Here is a 22207-nt window from a genome sequence, read left to right as displayed (position 1 = left end):
CTAATGAACGATCCCGACGATGCCAGGCTGAAAAATGCACCGGGAAACCTGCAAAAGGGCCAAACCTGAATCACAGAAAGGGCGGATCTTCTGTCACGCTTTATACCAGCACCCTGATCACATGGTAAGGAAACGTCACCGGGGCAAATGAAAAGAGAAAAAAATAACAAAAAGGTCTTTGAAAATTAACTGTGAGTGGTTTAAAAAAAAAGTTTGGTGTGGCCTATCCTTTTTTAGTGGTCATCCATAGTACAGTACACATATGGCTAATCTAAGCCTGCCATGCCGCCTCATTTTTGGCACAAAAATAGAAGATAAAAGGATCCATATGAAAGCCTACTGGTATGACCGTTCCTAAGATCGTAATATGTTTTCATAGGGTCTTCGTTTTTATATTTTAATTTTTTTTTTGTTTTATAGGCTACATTGGCTGTATATTTTTCAATTTTGAATTTTATTTTGTAGAAACAGTAGGCCTACCGCTAATAATGCACTTAAAATAAATAATATATTTATATTCTTATAGCCTATAAAATATGAAATATGAAATTTAGTAGGCCTGCGAAATGCTTTCCTGAATGCAGCCGATGATTGGTGCGCCACAGCTAGGCACCATAGTTTGCGTGATCCGGTAGTTATCTAGATTATCCGCAAGCCATTTGTAATGGAAAAGAGTCAGCTGTTAACTCGCATCAGTCACGGGTCACGCAGAGCATGCAAGCCCCAGAAAAAAGGGCCTCTGCCGTGCGTTTCTGTGTATGGTGCTGTGGTGGTTTTTATTTTATTTTTGGTCTAGCCTACTTTAGCCTATGTTAGTTTATTGGCTTGGGAGGCTGAACCTGATTTTCTGACTGATTTTCTTTGTATTTGACAGAATAAGAAAAAAATCAGCAAAAATCAGCTTTTAACAAAATTAATTAATTTTCATGTTGTACAGGCTAATCAAAAAAAGACAGTGTTAGTGTTAACTTAAAGTTCATAATGCGTTTACATAAAAAATATTGTGGAATATTTGCCAAATATATGTAGCTTAATTGGCAGGATTGCGACTTGGTTGCGTGATGTCTTGAAGAAACAGACCCAAAATAAAACATAGAAACCTGAAATACACATAGGCTACAGCATGTTTGTTGATTTTACTATAAGACAATGATTATGTGTATTCATGAGTAGCCCATATTAGCGGTTCACATTACATTACACTGGTAGATCAAAATAGCATGTGTAAGAGTAAAGAAAGAGAGTAAGTGTATATATTTTTAGGTTATGACCAGGCAGCCTGTCTTTTACGCTCGGCGACCATCTAGTTTTACAGACGTCCCGATTACAACTGTGACTTTTATTGAGTTGAGAGGCTGGAAATCATCTTCTGACCGGTTTTCTTTTTATTTGACAGGGCACATGAGCAGAAATCAGCTTTTGACAAAATTAATCAAACAAAACAGAACAACTTTTAACAAAATTGAATGCTAGAGGTTAACAATTTTAGTGAAGAATATTCCCAAAAATATCCATAATAGTTAGGTCTAATAGCATAGTTAGGCCAAGGGGAATTTTATGTCTTACCTTTTCTGTAAGACAGAGGTTATACAGCCAGTTTTCATGAATGAAATAGGCTTGTAGAGATGGACTGCACTGTTTGGGTTTGTGGCGTCTCTCCTCTTTTTCCCATGTATAAATAAAGGATTTTCGCCTACAAGTCACCATTAGGAGAATAGGGAAGATCAATAGGTCGATTTATTATCAGCGCATATCCCTAAATAGGATAGCCAGTCTACATATCATGGCACTTCAGTTAAAACTGGTGGCTGTGTTCAGGTTGCTGTGTGGCCCTTCAGCAACTTTTCAAAGGTTCCCATCTGACCAGCGACATCTAGCGTTGAACTTGTTTCAGAAGTCATACAAAACACTCCGGGCCTGTAAAAACTCTACTTCTTACAGGCTGCAGATAAATATCCTGACCAGGGATGTAGACTGCAGTGGCAATCTGAGTTTCCCTCAGATTGCAGTCTATGTCGTCCTGATTTTAATTCACAAGGCACAGACCTGTGGCTATAGTTTCAACCTGCATGAAGCCTACAGGCCCAGTACATGTAGCCTATTAGGTGTTATACACCTAAATCCCAATAGTCTATCATTTGTTGAAATATGGACAAAACCTATGGGCTACTATTTTCTAATAAAATATATCCACCTCATAATATTTTTTAATCCTAATAAAACTATTGACTAAGTCTATTCTGTAGACAAGAGGAAGACAAAGACATAAGCAAAGTAGGATTTAATAAGAAAATAATGCAGGATAAAGAAAAACTCGACAGAAAAATCCTTCAATAGCATTGGCAACAAAACATTGCAGGGATTAATTGTATTTGAATAATGATTAGAAGTGAAATCTGTTGTCCCTATAAAACACGTAGAAAAAGTTCATCGCATATTGCAACTAACAAATTTTTAAAGAACCATTCAATTCGGAGGTAGCATATAGGTTTTTACAGCTAATTTAAGATTGATGTTTTTAATCGAACAGCCGAAGGGAAGATTCAGACTTTTGCCTGTTCAATATCAAATATCAACTGTCGTTGATATTTACCTTAATAAATAATAACTTTGGATAAAGCTTGGATTTGTAACAGGAAGGGAATTAATATAGGTCTAAATGCTCCATCGTTATGGATTTATTTATTTCTTTATTATTTATTTATTTCTTTATTATGGAACTTTCTTGAGTGCAAGCTTTTCACTGTCTTAACTGAAAATGCTTCTGATTTGCCCCTTTTTATGCTATGTAATCAACTAGAAGATGGAGTTGTATGAATACATTAAATGCAGACAATAAGCCTCTCTATTGTATTTCCCACACCTTTTTATTGCAGCCTGTTGGGCAGTTGATGACTCGCATGTGCGGTCAATCACAACTAAAGTGTTTCTAAATTAAAAACAAAAGTCAGAATTGAATGCTATGTTCTGTTGCCAGCTATCTGTGGACTCATTATGCCCTCTGGGTGTCCTAAAGTTAGTTTTAATGATGTTGATTTGATTATTGATTGTGAAAGGCTCTTGCCGTAATATTCAAATTCAAGTGCACTACAGGCCTAGTCTTGTTTTAGCAGGCAGACTGAAAGAGGTGAGGTTAGTTTCTGCAAATGCATGACCTCTTCCATTATCGTGTTGTAAATCTACCCAGTGTTCACATTAAGACTGCATTTGACACTTCCTCAGAAAAAAAATAAAAATAATTTCAGCATTAAATGAATGTGCATCTGTGGCCTTCCACAGGCAGGTATGGATGTGTGACAGGCTGTGCTACAGTCCTGTGCTTTTTTTTGAGCCGACACTTACAGCAGGACTCGCATGTGTGGTAAACCACCTCTAAAGTGTTTCTAAATTCCCCCTCTGCGATCCAAGGGTGTTTCCGTGCCACGGGGTACCAAGAAAGCACTTAGCTGTTTAAACGCAATCCCTGCCTGCCTGCCTCCTGCTCTGACAAAACCCATGAATGTCACCAAAACAGTCCGTCTGAGGGGTCTCTGGGCATGTGATTAATATATATCACATGCATAACAGGCAAGACAATACTAGTGCAACGATATCGTGCGTGCGGCGGGCTATAGGTTAAGCTTGTGAGTGGGGAGACATGTCTAATCCTATAATACATTTTAGAGGGGTAACACAAAAATCACAGCAAAGCATTGAAATACAGGCTGTATGTAAAAAATTACATATATAGCCTATCCCATAGAAAACTCCATAGTGATACCACAGAAAGCACAATAAGGTCATTATAAACTCATTATTGAGTACCACAGAAACGAATGGGAGATCAAAAATAATACCATCAAGGTCACTATAAACTCACTGTTGAGTAGCCTACCTCACACACAATAAGTCCTGACAGGAATATTATAGGCCTAGGAACATTACAGACCATAGGACATAAAAAAAAAAAAAAAGTAAACTCATTATTGTGCGTAATTATAGAGCAGCAAATAAATGAGCCTAAACTTGCGTGGATGTATTTGGATGTTGCATTTGAAAAGTTACGTCATTACGTGAGGTCCATCGTTCAATATCTCTAAAATATGGAGGACCCAGTCTGTAAAAGTGTTATCATTTGATATCCAAGAACTTAAGTTACCTTTTAAAAGTACCAGAATTTGTTTTAATATTGTTGTATCAATCATTTGTAAGAGTAGATGTCACCTTTTTCAGACAGTGGATTTTTGGAACCAAACTCTTCAATTATTCCCAAATCATTATTGACATCAGGTGATTGATCGGCAAAATTAGTCGACTGTAGGCTACCTCATGTGTTGACTGTCACGAGTCATGACAGGAAGAAAACACGAGTGCCTGATCTTAATTGAACCGCTGCCTTCATGGCACATAAACAGGTGGGGGCTGGAGTGTGCGGTTCACTCCTGGGCGCCATGTGAGTCATTCCAGTTTCTGAGGTCTGAAAGAAAGTAGGCTTTCACTAGTCACCATTTCTCATCCCAATATGGTAAAAGAGGGTTCACGTTACCAAATACTACTTTCACATGAGTAAGGAGGGAAATCATTGGCCAAGTATTCTGAACCAAAGTTCAACAAACATCCTAAAGTTTCCTTAAAAAGCATTGAAGGGACCTGATGCAGCCTCGGGAGGGAAGTGATAGTCAGGGGGGTACATGACAAGAAAATAAACTAATATATTGATACTGGTTATTATTATCAGTGATTATAAATTATGTATATAAATAAAAATGATTCCTATTGTATATTTATTTTGTACTATTATATTGCAGATATAGGCCCATTTATCATGGGTTTATCTCTATCTACTGACTTGATTTCCCCTGCAGTGGTCCTATAGTGCTCCCAGTCTAAGCTGCTTGCATCTAATCAGTTCAATTTTTTTTTCATTTTTTACTGTTTTTTTTTTCTTTTTTACTGTATAGTATAGGAAAAGTGCCATGAAAAGGCATTAATTGTATGTGAAACGTAAAGAAGAAAGTGTCAATCCTTTAAAAAAAAAAAAAAGCAGTTCAGTTCATATCATTCACTCTCTGATCATACACTGTAAAAAGCCGGGGTTCCTCAGGATTTCCTACATTGTTCTGTCCAAGACCTCTGGGGTCTCAAAACAGACTGAAGGGTTCCTTAAAGATCCAAAATGTATCTGGGTTTCACTGTATGAAACTTGGTCCCTCAGAGAACCCCCTCGGTTATGAAGTTCCTAGAAAGTCTCAGTTTTTTACTTGACACGCCACAGTTTGTTACAGTTTACTCTGATGTTTCTTGGATGGGATTTTTTTTCTTTAGAATTGATCAGGAATCCAGTTATTTAGACACAGTAATCCAGTCATTTCCAGTGAGATTCCTCTTTCTTTTCATTTTTTTCCCCCCATTATAAAGAAAACATTTCTAAAAACACACATATGTTTCCAGACATTTCGTGTAGACCTGATCACATCCTTGAGTAGGCTATTATTAATGTAGGTGTGGTAATTTGTTCATTCATTTTTTAGTAGAATATGTTGAGGTTGGTAGGATGGCCTATGTGTAGGACAGGGTGCATATTGAAACAGTGCTGCCCCAGTACTGTATGTTTGTCCCTTTGATTAATTCAAGGCATTTTCTTCTAATGTTCTAATGTTCAATGTCATTTACTGAGCTTGAAACATGGATTGACAGAAGGTTATAGTTTACATTAATTTTGATGCTGTGAAAGATTTGTTACACTTGTAAACATAGAAGTACAAGAGACCATGATGGGCTCTGAAAGTTGCAGAAAAATGATTTTCCATGATAAAATCACACTCTATAAGAACCAACATGATTAAACCTTAAATTTACATGGCCAATTGAATTCTAAATTGGGATTTAATTGGAGTGTTAAAGGAAAAATCCACCCTAAAACACTTTAACACTGCTAAAAAAAACAAAAAACAGTTATTGGTGATGCACCTTGCATTTCTAGGCCCATTTTGTTGTTTAGTAGTGTATTATTCATGATGTGACATACATTGAGATATTTCCAGCACAGTTATAACAGAGTTATAATAAAATTATCAAAAAAAAACAACAACTTTTATTAATAAATGGAATTACTAATTGTTAGTAAATGAGACCTATACAGTGTGACCCTAATTAAAGAACTTTGTGAAACAATATAGGTAACACTAATTCCTATTTTACACAATGTCAGAAATATAATCCCTTCTGTCACTACATCATTACGCTTAACAATTGTCAATGTACATTTGTATCATAATAAAGTTTTTGTTTGCGAGAAAGCTGAGTTACAAAGTTATGCCTTTAAAGCCTACATATCTGAAACAGTGAGCTCAATAGTGACAGTGACATGTTCTGCATGGCACACAGGAAATTCACCATCAGACCAGTCCATCATCTATAGGCCACATCTCTACAGTGACTCACTGGACAACTAGGACAGCATCATATCTATGTCACTGCTTATGTGGCCTTAATGGACTGATTGAGCTTGTGATGTTGATGCCATGAAGACACATCTGTGGGTACACAGAATAGGTTCTCAACAACATATCAATTGTACCAAATTACAATCAGAGCTTTGACTTATACATTGCATGACCTGCAAGGCAGACAACTGTAAGGAACAGTAATAAACAATATGCTGTTAATTTCTCAATCCATATGCAATCATTGTAGTTTACTACAAGGGCCAGAATTCCCCAAAAGCATGACAAATTGAGTGTCTTTGTGAAAGGTGGAACCATCCCTCAATCCACACATGATACTTTCGCAGGTCAGGGTCGCAGTGGCAGCAGTGCAACCAGAATAGCCGATGCCCTTTTCTCCAGCCAGCCTAACCCTAACCCAGGCCAGCTTGCTAGGATATGTTGTCCCTGTCCCGGGCCTGCCCCAAGGTCTCCTCCTAGTCGGCCATACCAGGTACACCTTCAAAGGGAGGCACCCAGGAGGGAACCTTACCAGGTGCCTGAACCACTCCAACTGGCTCCTGTCACTCTGAGGAGAAACCTAATTTTGGCTGAGAGCTTTGCTATAAGAATCAGCTCTCTCTTCACCACCAAGGACAATGCTTGCATTACTGCAGCTGCTGCACCTAACAGGCGGTAAATCTCATGCTCTCTTCTACCCTGACTTGTGAATAAGACCCTGAGATACATGAACACATCCAGTTGGGGCAGCTGCTCACCCCTCACCTGGATGGGACGAGCCACCTTGTTCCAGGAGTGAACCATGGTCTCAGACTTGAAGGTGCTGACCCTCATCCTGATCGTCACACTCAGCTGCAAACCGCTCCAGTGCACACTGGAGATCGCAGAACCCAGAAGAACGACATCATCCACAAACAGCTGAGATGCCACCCTAATGTCAGTGGACTGGACACTCTTCTGACCTCAGCTGCGCCATGAATATCACAAACAGGAGGGGGACAAGGTGTATCCTTGTTGGAGTCCGATCCCTACCTTAAACAAGCTTGACTTAATGCCAAAAATGCGAACACAGCTCTCATTCCAAGTTGTGGGAGCCATGTATGCATTTGTATTGTGCTCACACTGCTTCACTGTCACTTACGATAATTTGGGGGCATCACATGGGGTCTGTGGCGGTAGTGGCAAAGGTGTTACCTGTGTACCGCTTTGTTGCTATAGATATAGATGATGAAAAAAGCACAAAAATTGACATTTTTGGGATGGACCAATGGACCAACAGACCTACTCACTGCTGGTTGCAGCTATTAATGTTCTCCCTAGTTGCAAGTGGTATGCTATATAGAGACTACTGGAAATAGACTATATTAAGACTATTAATGGAAAGAAAAAGAATAGCTAATGTTACCCTAAAGCTCAATGCAGCTTGTGTTCTTCCTCATCAGTGTGGGCTACCTGGACGGCAGGTTGTCCATCTGGGCAGGGTTCATCCTGGAGTATTTGTGGTACCACATATCAGTGATCATGTAAAGTACAGTTTGTGACAGGTGTAATGTCTGAAAGCTAGCACACCACTGTTTTGTTTCTTTATTCTTGTTCCCAAAACTTTGGACTTGGATCACTCCAACATACTTTAAAATATCAACTCCACTCAAACTTTAAATTGTTAACTCTGCAACCGTTGGTCCTAGAGGCATGAAACTTTGCACACACATCCAGCTATTCCAGTTTTGCAACAGAATCATTTAATTGGTTTCAAATGCATGTATTTCTCTCACTATCTGATGAACCTCTATAGACTTTATTTTATTTATTTCTTTATTTATTAGCTACATATTGTCTCAGCTAGGCTACATGTACTTACTTAAAACTTAACTAGAAGTTGGAGAATTTTTTATTCAGGATTAAAGGAATAGTTCATCCCAAAAATGAAAATTCTGTCATTATCTACTCACCCTCATGCCAGTTGATAACACAGGTCAAGTTTGTTAGTCCATATAACACACAGGGAGGTTGCCAGCACAACTCCGTAGTAGCCTTCTCCAAAACAACTGAAGTCAGTGGGGACCGTTTTTTAGAGTTCCAAAGAGGGCAAAAAGTTACCATAAAATTACTTACAGCATAATCCAAGTCTTCTGAAGACAAACGATCACACTGTGAGTGGAAAAGACAGATATTTACACCATTATTTAGTGCAAATCTTCACCACAGCCAATGTTTGGCTGCTATGGAGTTGTGCTGGCAACCTCCCTGTGTGTTATATGGACTAAGAAACTTCATCTGTGTTTCAGCTGGTAGGGTGAGTAGATAACGACAGAATTTAAAGCTACTACCAGTAGAATTTGAAATTTGATTGGCGACCTGCTCACCCCCTTCTGCAGACAGCAGACATGTATAGGTGACAGAAGAAGTGACATGAAACTGTCACCTGCAAATGGAATAATGGAACTGAAATAAACTTGTGTAAGGAGGCAAGTTAATTTTCCCACAATGCAAGTGTTCATCAGGAGCCAAATTCAGGTCAGTCAGTCTGTCAGTAACACGGCGTTCCCTCACCTCACACTGAGTGACGCTCGCTCTCCTGGTGTTAATCTATCTATGCAAGCAAACTGGATATGTAGCCTACACTTTCTATCTTTTTAGATGCAAAGCAGCTCATGGACCTGTAAAGTAACTCACTCACTCACTCACTCACTCACTCATTCATAGTTAGCCATCTGAACCCTATTGGCCGTTAGGAGGCATGACACTGTCTACAGTGGTACAGAGAACCAGGATCATTCACTCGCCTCCTCTCTGCAACACTGCTGAACTGTGTTGGTTGCTTCGCAGCTATGACACTGTGTGTCCTTGTTAGCTAATCAATTAATTCAGGCAATCCAATCAGCATTGAAACATACAAGGATCTTCTTTTGAGAGCAGTGTCCTGCATTTTTTGGCATAAGGGATAAGCATTTACCAATACACAGGATTTGATGTTGCAATCCTTTGTGCCATAATCCAAAGTCAGCATTCATACAGAAGCCCAATATATATAGGATAAAGGATGATAGGTAACCTAAGTCCTTCATAGGCAAAATGATGAGACTTGTAAGATGATTTGATCTACTATATTTAAGAGCAGGGGTTCTCAACATCTTTCATATCACAAACTCCCAGATAAACACACATCTCCATTTAATAGCCTAATATTATGTTCCCAGGGCCAACCATACAGGAATTTATTTGTTGTTGATGATGTAGGCTAGAAGTGGGGAGATAATAGTAGTGAGAGTGAAACCCATGATTAAAATAGTCATCCTTTCACATTCTGTCATGGTAATTTCTAGTGAATTAAATTACTGTGAGATTAAACTATTTCTCATTCTGCCCCCACCCCCGCACCCCCTCCCTCATCAACCCCTTTCTCATCTGCACTTTCTTGACGCACGTCACTTCCTCCCTCCTCTCTCGCTTCCATCTTGCTCCCCGCATGTGTCTGCTGTTAGTTTACAGGTCAGTGAGGAGCTTTAAATACCTTCTTCTCTGCACTGTTTGCCCCTGATCCGACGACGAGAGGTAAACGAAAGCCTTGTTCAAAAGATGGCTGAAATCTGCCGGGGTTCATGGTTGTGTGTGTGGTGAAGGAGCTGTGCGAGAGGCTGTGAGTGACAGGCCGGCCAGCTCTCTCAGCTAGCGAAGTAGCTAAAGTTAGCCTACAAGTTTATGTTCATAACAAGTTAAACCACAGCTCGTCTTGGTACAGTTGTTTGCTAAATTAGTCAACAAACGTTAACTTAAACCGACCTAACGTTACTTGTTGTTCTGTTAGCTTGTTTTGTTTCCCACAACCAATTATATGTGTCTGTTTGATCGCTGATGTCAATACAGCCAATGCAAACGATGTGTAGCTATCGTTAGCTAATCAACTGAAGGCTTGGTCAGTGTGATACTGACAGCTCCTGATACCGGCCTGTTTTGAGTCTGCTTATCGGTTTGAATACATGGTCTCACCGCCGGCTACCACACCCACACCAGTACTGCTGCTCTTTGTGTGTGTGTGTGTGTGTGTGTGTGTGTGTGTGTGTGTGTGTGTGTGTGTGTCTCGATGAACCAGAATCTTCTTTTTCTCACTTGTGTCCCAGCTGCACGTACTAAGATAAGATGCTTTGTAAGGTTTTGTTAGTCCTCTATGGAGGTATTGGCTGATGCTCTCGTCATAAACCTTTAAAGGTCGACTGATTGCAATTTTTTGAGGGCTGATATGATTATTACTAGAGAGAAAATAACATTTTTTCGGATTTTTTTTTAAAATGACACAATCATAGTCTTACAACCATAATTTAATGTTATTGTTCTCTTATCTAGCTGCAGACCTCCGCTGTCAGCAATCTCTACCCTGAACCTTAATACATTTTTTGAACTAAATTGGATTGGGAAAATAACATGTAGGCTCACATGTTTATAACATTATGGTGTTTTGTTTTGTTTTTTAAAGGAGAGTGGGCAGGCCGTTATGACCGTTATGTTTTAGAAAGCACAAACAGTAGTGCAGACACAGTGAAGTGTGTCAGGTTTGAACCTTGCCTGGCAGGCCTGCCTGTCTGTCTTGACCCCACGGAGGCCTGTGAGATTGCAGGCTGGACTGCTCATCTCGCCCCTTAGCATTTAACCAATCACACGTCACCAGTGTAATCCGCAGCCCAGCAACTAACCTTGTCCCGATTGTATGCTACGCATTGAACGCTATGCTCATCTAGGCTTTAGTCCCCCTCCCAACCAGAAAATGTCCTGGGACACGCCTCTGGGTCATGTGCATGAATCAATCAATAGGGTTAATGTAAACTACTAAAGTGTAGCTCTTTATGTCCGCCGCGTTGAAACCGTTGATAGCTAGCTAGTAACTACAACCTACATTTCTTGACCATTATATCCATGTTCTCTTTCCTACGTCTAGATTACTGCACTAATGTTTCCAAATCTCATCCCCAGATGGTTGTATGGTACGTGCGGTGGTTGCTAGGTTACGCTATAGCCAGGCATTAGCCGAATGGCGTTCCAGTGTGGTTTTTGTTTCAATGGGGACAGTAAACGACGACAGCAATTTCAGCATCCGCCTTGCTGAATTCTGGATTGGGTCAAAGCCACTTTTGTTGCTTGGCTACCAGCAACTATGTTAGCCAGCTTGCATGCTTTGCGTGCTACATTTGCCAAAGTATAGCCTCAGCCTGACATCTCGTATTCGATTTGGCCTCTGAAGCTGTCAAGAAACCATGCTAGTTCCATTGCTGCTTCGGAGTGCGTTCATGTTTTCCAGCATCCTTACAGACTGAGTAGTGGTCTGCGCTGCCTCCAAGGCTGGTCTGAGTCAAGAGGGAAACCAGATTCCTGAACTGCTGATGCAATTCAGTGGTTCCCATACAATGTTCAAACAATGTTAATCTGTCGGTGGCCTGCCCAGGTAAATTATCAGCCTGCCAAGTAATTTTTTGTTTTGGACTCATTTCAAGTGCTGTGATGCATAAAGCTGGCAGTTCTCGCTGATGCAGGCTAGTTCTCAAACAATCAAGATTTAATGCTGCCAAGTGCAGACAGCTTATTGCAAAGCTCATCTGCTCACCTTTGAGTCACGTTGTGTCTGTGCCAACACAAACTGAATGGAGAGACAGTTGGAAATGTAACCTCGATAATCAGATGGAAGTATTATAGTCAGCTAAAGTTGCAATGCCATTAGCTTCTAGATTGGCTCGCTAAATGAAACACTAATAAGTCATCAGTTACCCTGCCTCCTCATGCCACCAAAGTAACCTGACAACCTGTGGGAAACGCTGTGATTCACTACCAAACCAGCCTTCCTCCAGGCTGGTTTTTACAGGTGTAATCTTTTAGACTGATATGAAATGATACTTGATACATGATACGTGCTGGTTCACGTTGCATCCTCCTTCCAGGGTCTTATTTCCATCAGCGCAGGGCTGATCATATAGCACTCTCCTTTAATATAGTTTGATAGTTTAGTGTAGCCTCCTAGGCACGTAATTAGTCAAATCATGACATGCTTATCTGATATAATAGGGTTTAGACTCCTACTGGGTTGATTATATTAATTGAATACTGGCCTTGGAGGCAGACTAATAAGGTGTAGGCTTTGATGTTTTCTAGCCTCCTTACAGGCAGATTAGTGGTCTATAGTGCCTCCAAGGCTGGTCAGAGTCAAGTAGAGAAGCCAGATTCCTGAACTGCTGATGTGATTCACTACTTTCCCCACATTCAGAATGACAGGCTAGGCTTGTATTCCCATCCATTTTTGGTGATATTTAATTTAGTGAGTCAGTTTCTTTAGTATCTGATATTTGCTCAGGTACTAGCTTAAAGTGAGGCAAAAGTCTCACTTTTTATTGGCTGGTATTAGCTAACTTGCTACTGCATCGTTAGCGGACTATAATATTCCCAGTGCAAAATCGCTGTTTTTGTGAAGCAAATATATATCCTGAACATAGCATGTAGGCTACATTGCGCTTTACTGTTGTAACACACCTAGTAGCCAAAAATGTCTAAGGCAGGCTGGGAAGCACAAGGCAGCTGCCTAAGAATTTTCACTCCAGGAAAACTTAAACTGTTACTAAACTTGTTACAAACTGATTGCAGCAACGTCTTTGATGAGGATTTTTTTCGTTCAGCTGTCCATGCATGGCAGTTACTGCAATGGTCTGCTACTGCAACTTTGCACAGACTTGTTAGTTTTCGTATGATCCCGTTGATTACTGTTAACTGTAGGTAAAAGCCTTGCCCAGTCAAATAACCATAATAGTTTCTAGCTTATCAAGACTGTCATGGTGTAGAGCTGCAAATTTACTTAGGAAAAATAGTTCATGGTTTCATCTAATCTAATTTCATACATTTATTTAAGCTAAGAAGTCAGTTTTGTTTTGTGTGCAACTCCCGTCATTACATTGCAAGCAGAAAGTTTGACCTCCCTAGGTGCATGGTGTGCTGCATCATGGTGTCTTAACCTGCTTTGTGTATTTTCAACAGTGGATTATTTCTTATGTATTCTGCTCTGTTGATACTGCTGTTTTTATCCATTGTAACCCATGTTATTGGCTGCTTCTGTGTTGGTGAGATATGGTATCACTGTGGATAAATGCTAAATGCCTAAAAGATTCAATTAAAAAAAAATACATAAGTGTATGTTAAACCTGGAGTCATTATGTGGATCAACTGTGTTGTTGACTCTAGTGTGATGTTTTGTACTTTTTTTGTTTTTCAGATGAAAGAAACAATTATGAATCAAGAAAAACTTGCTAAACTTCAGGCACAAGTCCGCATCGGCGGAAAGGTAATCGACAAAATAAATATTACTGCAGGTTACATGAAATGGCACATTTTCTGCAAAGGACACCACCATTTCTGCTATTTTTGCATGCTTTTAACACATGCTTTTCTAGGGGGTTAGAACTGGGGTGTTAAAGTATTACATTACATTACATACAGTCATGGAAATTACTCATAATGTACACAACAGGAGGCATTCATTCAGTTTTAATTCACTGGAAATGATCAAACGTGTGAGTCAGAATTCAGAGGCTGTGCTCTAACATGACAGGAGGGAACGGTCCTACGTAGTTGCATAGGCAAAGTAACCTGGCTGCAGGAGGCTCTTAACTCGGGGAATGAGGCAACATAAAACTGGCACTCTGAACAACTGGCCAATCCTCCAGTTTCCTATGAGAATGTGCGGTTTTATTCATAAAGCTATTGCTTAGCAGTAATTTTAGGCAAGACTGTACTGTGGGCCAGTTGAGATGTGGAGAAGGTGAATGAAAATGAATAGACGACAAACAAGAATCAGTTTTTGGGCCATTTAAAAATGTGTTGTGGGCCAGATCCAGCCAATGGGGCTATGTTTGACCAAATAGAGAATGCACTGATAGCCTGCACTTCTTTGTTAAGTACTTTAAGTTCACACACAAACATCTTTGTGTTAATGTCCCATAGGGTAGTGCTCGCAGAAAGAAGAAGGTTGTACACAGAACAGCAACTGCAGATGACAAGAAGCTTCAGTTCTCCTTAAAGAAACTTGGTGTCAACAATATTTCTGGTATTGAAGAGGTAGGCAAAATTCTTTTATCCTCATCTCATTTTTGCCACAGTGTGATTCAAAGATGCTTCTTTTGTTTCAATAGTAGCTGTCATTTTAATATTAAATACATAAAAATGATTCTGTTACAGGTCAACATGTTCACAAACCAGGGAACGGTTATCCACTTCAACAATCCCAAAGTGCAGGCCTCCCTTGCAGCCAACACCTTCACTATCACCGGCCACGCTGAGACCAAGCAACTGACAGAGATGCTGCCTGGCATCCTGAACCAGCTGGGAGCCGACAGCCTGACGAGCCTCAGAAGACTGGCGGAGGCCTTGCCCAAACAGGGTCAGTGTGCAGGACGCGTTGGTGGAAGCTATCATGTAGCATATATAACGTTTTGGATTCATTTCTGTATTTTCTGTTTAGCAAACATATTGGGAGAGAGGGTTCTTGCCCTCAGGTCATTACCTAAATTGTTTCTAGGAGCTAGGCAATGCTGACCGCTCTGCTTCTGTTCTTACAGCTACAGATGGAAAAGCACCAATTGCAACAGTAGAGGAAGAAGATGATGAAGTTCCAGGTGAGTTCTGAAATGCCTCATTTTGCATTTAACTGTGGTACCTTCAACTGTCTATGTACGGTAGTCAGCCCTTTTGGTCGAGATAATTAAAAAGTCAATTTAAAGCAGGCAAACTGCAGTTATTCACAAGGCGGTCAAGAATTTTAACGTTAAAATAAATGTAGTATCAATGTTGGAGACAAGAATGATAACAAGACTAAGAAGTCTGGTCTCCCGATTGAGAGTCTGCAGTCTAACTCCCCGTGGCACACTTTCACCCACGTGACCAAAAGTGGTGAACAGAGCGACGGACCGACATAGCGATCCATAGAGCTGTCACGGGACTAAAAATAATTTCAGTTAGACGCAAGTAGAACGAATCTAATTTGTTCATCTTGCGTCTACTTCTTTGCAGCTTGGAAATGCTCTTTTACACTCGTCGTTATTTATACACTTGTCTAAGATTGTCTGACTCTTTAAGTTCCAGTTAGGTCTACATCTGGGCATGTATTTTCTCTCTCCGTTAAATAACCGTGGCAGGTTTGCTTTCTTTTGGCTTGTGAAAGGGGTCACGCTGAGGGGATCCATCAATGACTTTAGATGATGGTGTGGTGAGGGCTTTAGTGTTTGAAACTTGTGTTCGTTGTTTATAAGTTCTTAAAATCCAGTTTGCTTTTCTTTGTGGAGAAAATGGGCCAAACACATGAGGTTGCCATTACAATTATCCCAGCTTTTCCCAGGGCTCTCTTCCTGTAACCCAAGTTTTCACTAATGTAACAAACGATTACACATGTATTCAGCAATAGGAGCAGTTGAAGCCTGATGACACAGGGGTTAACGGCCATTGCCATCATGTTATTATTGGAGTTAAGTTTCTTTTTTGTTCCCCCACTGAAGGAACATGTATATTCAGACCTTTTGAATTGTTCCCATTTTAACCCTCAACCCTCTGAGCCAGAAATTGGAAAGGCAGATTTCTCACATTTCATCGAGCAATTGAGGCCAACCTTTTGATCCTCGATGCCACAATTTTCACAGCTGCTTTGAGCAGTTGCGAGGGCCCCATATGCCGAGCACATCTCAATCTTTAGAAGAGTGGGAGAGATGAGCAGAGCATTGGGATTGCGTTACACCTGGTATCATGTTTCAGATAAACACACTTTTCCTGAATTGTGTTCTGGCACTTGTGAGAGTCTTTTGTGCAGATGGGCATGCCTTTCTCCCTGACTCATTAAATTTACCGCCGAATCTTTTGTTGTTTCAGATCTGGTGGAGAATTTTGACGAGGCTTCCAAGGATGAGGCAAACTAAAGGAAATGGGACTCCCTGGGGTGTCAAAGCTTGACAGGACCATGTGCGGCACAAGATGTTTTTCTATATTTGAAGAGGTGGAAAGTCACTAGTTACAACTACTCTAGGACCTGAGTAGACGGATAACTTGTCACCTTTGGGGGTGGGTGGATTTTGTAACATGGGCGACACCTGAACAGTTTTTACTCAAAAGTAATTAAGTACTTGAGTACTCTTTAGTGAATTATCTTACTGACTTCAGTAAAAATTAACTGAGGTAGCAGTACTTGTACTTGAGTAAGGTATTTCAGTACTCTTTCCACCTCGACTATTTTCCACCAGACTCTCCAAATGCTTTTTTGTGTTCTGTGGTCTCGATGTCCAGCCTGAGTCAGAGATTGTATCAAATGTGGTGTCTAAAGCTCCTGCTGTGCATCTGTTTCCTCCATGTTACTGAACCCGATTTCTCTGCAGCCTTGCTAAAACCACCATGTCTGGAATAAACCTTTGCTACTGTCAATATAGGTAACTGAAATTCATCTTTTCCTCAAGTACAATTTCCAGTGATAACATGGTTGCCCTTCTGTAGATTGGTCAATGTGCTTTTTTTTTGTTTACCCCGGTATACATCTAAGTTAAGAAGTGGGCAGCAAAGAGTAAATGAGTGTTTCATTCTTGACAATCTGACACTATTGAATACAGTTACAAAAGAATGTTTGCACTTTTACTTGAATAACTCAACAGTTTCATTTCAGTGATTATCAACAACAGTGGTTTGACTTTTTTGGCTTGCCTTTAAATGAAGTGATGCCCCTACAGAATGAGGCCAGGCCAATATAAGTTATCACTTGATGCAGCACTTAGAATCACTGTTATATAAAACACAAGCACGCCCATACAGTGGCAAACAGCACCACAATAGCCTTGTGGGACAGTTCAATCTTGTGAGGTTCTTTTAAATTCATAACACCATATTGGAAAGTTAGTATCACAATGTGACTTACATCTACATGGGATTTTAACCATCCTTACCACACAACACACAATGTCAAAATTATTGAAATAAATAAACTCAACACAGCCAACGCAGACGTCTTCAGGATCTACAAACAGCATGGCAGATTCACAAAAGCACACTGAGTTCTTTTCAACCCACCTACCAGTCTTTGAGGGGCTAATTTATAGGGAGGCGTGGGCTCACCAATGTGTTCATGTTAAAACAAGACTGTACTTACATGAGGCAATTCAACTTCTAACATGTCTGTGAAATTTTCAGTAGTTACTTTCAAACTCATTATTATAGTTGATAAGTTAATGGAAAAACACTTAAACCGCTGAAATACAAAAAAAGGATGGGAAGAAATAATGACAGCATGTAATGCCATCTCCATTAACAGAATGACAAAACAAAACCATGGACTGTAAAAACATGCTTGGTTAAAACTACCCATTTGGCTGCATGGTACAGGTGGAGTGAGAGTGAGCACTTTTGCCCATGTACGCCCATGCTTACATTCTTCTTCTCTGTTCTTCAACATCGACGTGCCGTCAGTCCATCCTGATCCAATTTGTTACTCCATATTCCATGTGAAAATTTAAAAAGTGCAAAAACGGCTTGAATGAACATTATTAGATATCAATTTGAAAACTCACACAGCACTCTTGTGTATCTGTGCCCAATCTTGCCCACAAAATAACATTGACATCAAGTAACGCCTTTGAAATATCAGTTTCTGGATCAAAATGTTCCTGTAGTCTGGGCATGCTACATGATTGTCCACAGCCCAGCATCGCTCTGACCGCTCAGCTGTGCCTCCAGTATCTGACTGCTGTCCTCGGGCTTTACAGGTTACTCTCTGATTCCCATTAGCAACTTCAGTAAGTGTGCTTCCATCACCTGTTGAACTAAACAGAAACATTTTAATGAATAAAGCTGTGCTTTGATACTCTTAGAAAAAAACATCCTACATTGCAATGCCTTTCAGTGTCAAGATAGACGTGCTGGTGCTCCAGGTTGTGGACGGCCTGTGCACACAGATGCTTCTCACTGCTTAGAACAAGAACATACTACTAACTGGCCATTTAAGAGTGAATATTTTTGCCAGTATTCACTTTCTTTCTTTTCTGGTTTGATCCAAGTAAGGTACAAACTCCATTCTGTATTCTCTTCTTTCAGAAGAAATCTAAACTGCCTTGTTTAAATGGTGGTTCTCCACCTGGGGCTCAGGACCCTCCAGGGAGTCGCAAGATAATTTATGGGATAGGAAAAAAACATTTCTACTATACACATTTACTGTCATGTCTTTGATTTTTCTCTAATATTTGCTTTCTTTCTTGTGAAATGCTGAATAGTTTTCAGCCTCCTCTGACAATCAAATGAAACAATCTGAAAATGGAAAATCATTCTTTGGTTGCACTGTTCACTGCACACACGCCTGTGACGGGGTCCCGAGTAGGCATGGCTTTGGTTAAATAACTGAATTGAAACACAGGCGTCTAATTTCATAACAGGGGTGTCATGAGGAATTACTGCAACCCCTACACAAGGAAGGTCTCTTATCTTTCAACATATTCAAAAATGTGGTGTTTTCCCCATGTTTTTTAATATACATACCATTCCGATGGCCCATAGCCACAGCCATGTCCATCGCATTGAATCCAGAATCTGACTCGATGGTAGGATCAGCCCCACTTTCTGGAAACAAACATGCCAATACCTAATTACTGCACATATTCATATGGGACAATACAAAATATTGCCTAAATACATCTGCATTGCCAAGTTTGTCTATAAAGAAATGCATTAAGTCATATAGAGCATTTATCCAAATGGATATTTGACCATATGGCGATGAAGAGTAGTTCTCACCTAACAGGATTTCGACACAGCGTACGTGATTCCCGTGGACGGCATACAGCAGAGGGGCGCCTCCATTCTGAAACATCACAACAGGCCGCAGGGTAAAGCACAGGGCTTTCTTTCATGTCAAGACCAATGTTAAACCTCCAGCTAAAAGTGACTGAGAGATTAGTGTGTACTGTACCTGGCAAATCCCTTATATCCCACCATTATTTTTATTGTCCTATTCTATTGATTTCCATTTAAGATACAAGTCATTCAATGTGTACAAAGTGAAACATTAGTACTCTGCATGCCGTGGTAATGCCTTACCCAGTCATATTCGTTGACATCAACACCACAATCAATGAGCATCTTCACAATATCAGTATATCCCTTACTGCAGGCCAAGGACAAGGCACTTTCCCTCCCTTTGGCCAGGAGGTTGGGGTCAGCACCCTAAGGTGAAGAACAATATAGAATGACAAACATAAATGAAGATAACATGGTCTACAAAGGTGAAACCATGCATTTGTGAACAACTGACTGACAGGATTTAAGTGCATACATTTTAGCATTACAGGATTTAAATTATAGATCAAGTCAGTTCTCTTGGATGTGTTTTTCCGTACATTTTGGAGCAGGAACTCAACAACAGCTATTTGTCCGTGTGCAGCTGCCCACATCAGGGGGGTGAAGCCTTCCTCATCTTGCAGATTGATCACAGTCTCTATCATTATGACAAATAAATAAAAAGGTAAATAAAAGGAACCAACATGGTCACGATCACCTCACATGCACATTCCTAATCAATCAGGACAACAGCTAAAATATTATACATACTTTTAATGTTTATTACCATTGTGCCTTTATTGTTCTTCTGTGTTACAAAAATCTAATTTACTTGTCTATATATAACTACTATATTTTTGACATTATAATATATTACTATCTCATTTATATATTATTAGCAGTATTCCTTATCTCAATTCAACATTAAAGTGAAATAAAAACACCACTGTTTTTTTCCCAATTTGTTAGTATTGTCATTTCACTATTTTACATTAGCTGTAGACCAGGTTTGGGGTCATATTATTTTGATTGAAAGGTCATTTGCTGATGGCACCAGGTGTCAATAGGAACGAAAATTAAAAAAAAAAACAGGACAAGAAATTACAAACATTGCAATGTCCTTGCAATAGAAAATATGTGTGGAATAAAAGTTGACAATCTTTATTTCCAGCACAAACTACATTGTTCCTGCTTTGTGGAGTCACAAGGTACTTGTCAGTAAACACTACCAGTTATCAAAATGACTGCCTGAAAAGTACAATTTGATGAATTATGGCTTCAGATTGTCTATCAGCTGAATACTTGGCATTTTAAACTGGATATCATTAGCAGAAGTTAACATGATTTTGAACATAGCCAACACATTTGATGACGTGGCCTTATGGTGTAATCACTTGATATTGTATCAGCAACACAAAAGACTGCATGGCTCTGAAGAATTACACTTGTTTGTTTATACTGAAGAGCTGCCTACCTTGTTCAATCCTGCTGGCAAGAAACACCATTTCTCCTTGTGCTGCTAGCTGATGAATGGACAATGCTGAAAGGACAAGAAATACACATGTGATAGTTAGCATCTTTTATGGCCTAAATAATCAGTTCATGACAGAAAACATAAAACATAAAAATATTAACTTAAAATCTTGTGGTACTTACAGTGCACCAGAAGAGGCGTGGAAGAAACCTCATTGCCACGGTGTTTATTGGTGAGTGTGGTGGACTGTTTGATGGGGGAGAAATGTTTGGTAGTGGATGGGGTGTAAACATGACGTACTTGTATACCCGGTGAGGGAGAGGTTTGGATGTTGCACTCCGCTGAAAAGGACAGAAACCAATTAGTGGCAAGTAGGCCTACATCAGTTACATTGCCAATGATGGATAGCCAAATGAAGATGTAACTACATCTCATGTAAAGTTAACTTGGAATATAGGAAAATAGGGATCCCCTTGTTACCTTTGAATAAAACAGAAGCCACCTCTAGATCGGAGTTGACCTGGTCTTGGATGTTCTTGCTGTCCTCCTCATTGAGAGACTTGACGAATCTTGAGCACACATTCATGTCAAAGCGGTTGGGCAGGATGAACTTGATCCCCATGGCCACGTTTTGTGTACCTGTATCAACTGGGCTTGCACCCACTGACTGTTCAGTCTTGATGGCACTCATGTCCGGCATTACACAGATCCCCTCCATTTCCTCAGACACCATAGGACAGTCTGTCCTGTCTGATGCCGACACTGCATCCATCACTGGCTGCTTCCTGGCCGGAGGTTGATGCCTGGTGAGGATGAGGGCTGACTAGCTCTGGTCACCGCTACCTGAACTACCACACTGACGTTACACTGCAGCCACTGCAAGCCTAGAGTGGAGAGACAATTCATTTGAAATGCCAAGTTCATAGCACAAATATGTTGTCTTCATTCATATGACGATTACCACTTATTGAGGTTTAACGTGATAGATGCTAAGCTATCGTCAGATAACAATGATAGGTGGTTAGCTATCAGTTAGCAGGCTAGCTAAGTTAGCTAGCGTAAGGTCACCGTTAGCTACACGAACTGGCCCAAATCGATATCTAACACCGAAACACGGTAAACTGAACATCCACCGTAACTATCAACACAACTGTTCTCTGAAACAAAGACAACATTTCTTACCCGATAAGGCATTGTTATTCTGTGATATCCTCGAGCAGTCGTGTCTATACTCAGACTCTACTGTCGTTGTTTTGATAGATTTGCGCATGCGCACTAAACAACGCGTTCATGCTCATAAAGGTGCATTCTGTGTAAATCTTCACCATTAGTTGCAGGGCCATCTCCCAGATATTTAGAAAGATAAACTGCACATATGGGTTGAAATCATCATTGAGGAAATATGTCTTATACCTGCCTACTCCTCGGATTCAATTATTTATTACTGTAAGATATTACATATCTTATACATACACTCTTACAC

At 40.1% G+C, this 22207-nt stretch overlaps 2 protein-coding genes across 3 annotated transcripts; one reads left to right on the top strand and one right to left on the bottom strand.

Moving 5' to 3' along the window:
* Positions 1–9861: 9861 nt before the first annotated feature.
* Positions 9862–16859, top strand: btf3 (basic transcription factor 3). Of its 2 annotated transcripts, none has more exons than XM_071912042.2 (6): positions 9862–9917; positions 13672–13740; positions 14400–14513; positions 14634–14835; positions 15014–15070; positions 16314–16859. In XM_071912042.2, the coding sequence occupies exons 2-6, from the start codon at positions 13672–13674 to the stop codon at positions 16358–16360; spliced, it is 489 nt and encodes a 162-aa protein (XP_071768143.1). In that variant the 5' UTR covers positions 9862–9917; the 3' UTR covers positions 16361–16859. The 2 variants fall into 2 exon arrangements, with proteins under 2 accessions (XP_071768143.1, XP_071768142.1); XM_071912041.2 differs by having other exon boundaries at positions 9865–9980.
* Positions 16860–17060: 201 nt separating this feature from the next.
* Positions 17061–21983, bottom strand: ankra2 (ankyrin repeat, family A (RFXANK-like), 2). Its single transcript, XM_071912040.2, has 9 exons — positions 21907–21983; positions 21205–21608; positions 20907–21065; positions 20725–20790; positions 19811–19908; positions 19512–19637; positions 19209–19275; positions 18954–19034; positions 17061–18244 (listed from the first exon to the last, which is right to left on the bottom strand). Exons 2-9 carry the CDS (start codon positions 21494–21496, stop codon positions 18189–18191), a joined length of 945 nt encoding a protein of 314 aa, XP_071768141.1. The 5' UTR covers positions 21497–21608; positions 21907–21983; the 3' UTR covers positions 17061–18188.
* Between the last annotated feature and the right edge of the window lie 224 nt (positions 21984–22207).

Source organism: Centroberyx gerrardi, chromosome 2, assembly GCF_048128805.1.
Source record: "Centroberyx gerrardi isolate f3 chromosome 2, fCenGer3.hap1.cur.20231027, whole genome shotgun sequence".
NCBI classification, from domain to species: Eukaryota; Metazoa; Chordata; class Actinopteri; order Beryciformes; family Berycidae; genus Centroberyx; species Centroberyx gerrardi.
This window is presented reverse-complemented; position numbering and strand designations above follow the sequence as displayed.

Excerpts from the sequence above, each read along its gene's own strand:
- btf3 (XM_071912042.2), top strand. The coding sequence starts at position 13,672 with ATGAAAGAAACAATTATGAATCAAGAAAAACTTGCTAAACTTCAGGCA. Across the intron at positions 13,741-14,399 it reads AAGTCCGCATCGGCGGAAAG|GGTAGTGCTCGCAGAAAGAA; the intron begins GTAATCGACAAA and ends AATGTCCCATAG. Across the intron at positions 14,836-15,013 it reads GGAGGCCTTGCCCAAACAGG|CTACAGATGGAAAAGCACCA; the intron begins GTCAGTGTGCAG and ends CTGTTCTTACAG.
- ankra2 (XM_071912040.2), bottom strand. The coding sequence starts at position 21,496 with ATGGATGCAGTGTCGGCATCAGACAGGACAGACTGTCCTATGGTGTCT. Across the intron at positions 19,638-19,810 it reads TTGAGTTCCTGCTCCAAAAT|GGTGCTGACCCCAACCTCCT; the intron begins GTACGGAAAAAC and ends TCTTCACCTTAG. Across the intron at positions 19,276-19,511 it reads ATGTCAACGAATATGACTGG|AATGGAGGCGCCCCTCTGCT; the intron begins GTAAGGCATTAC and ends GTGATGTTTCAG.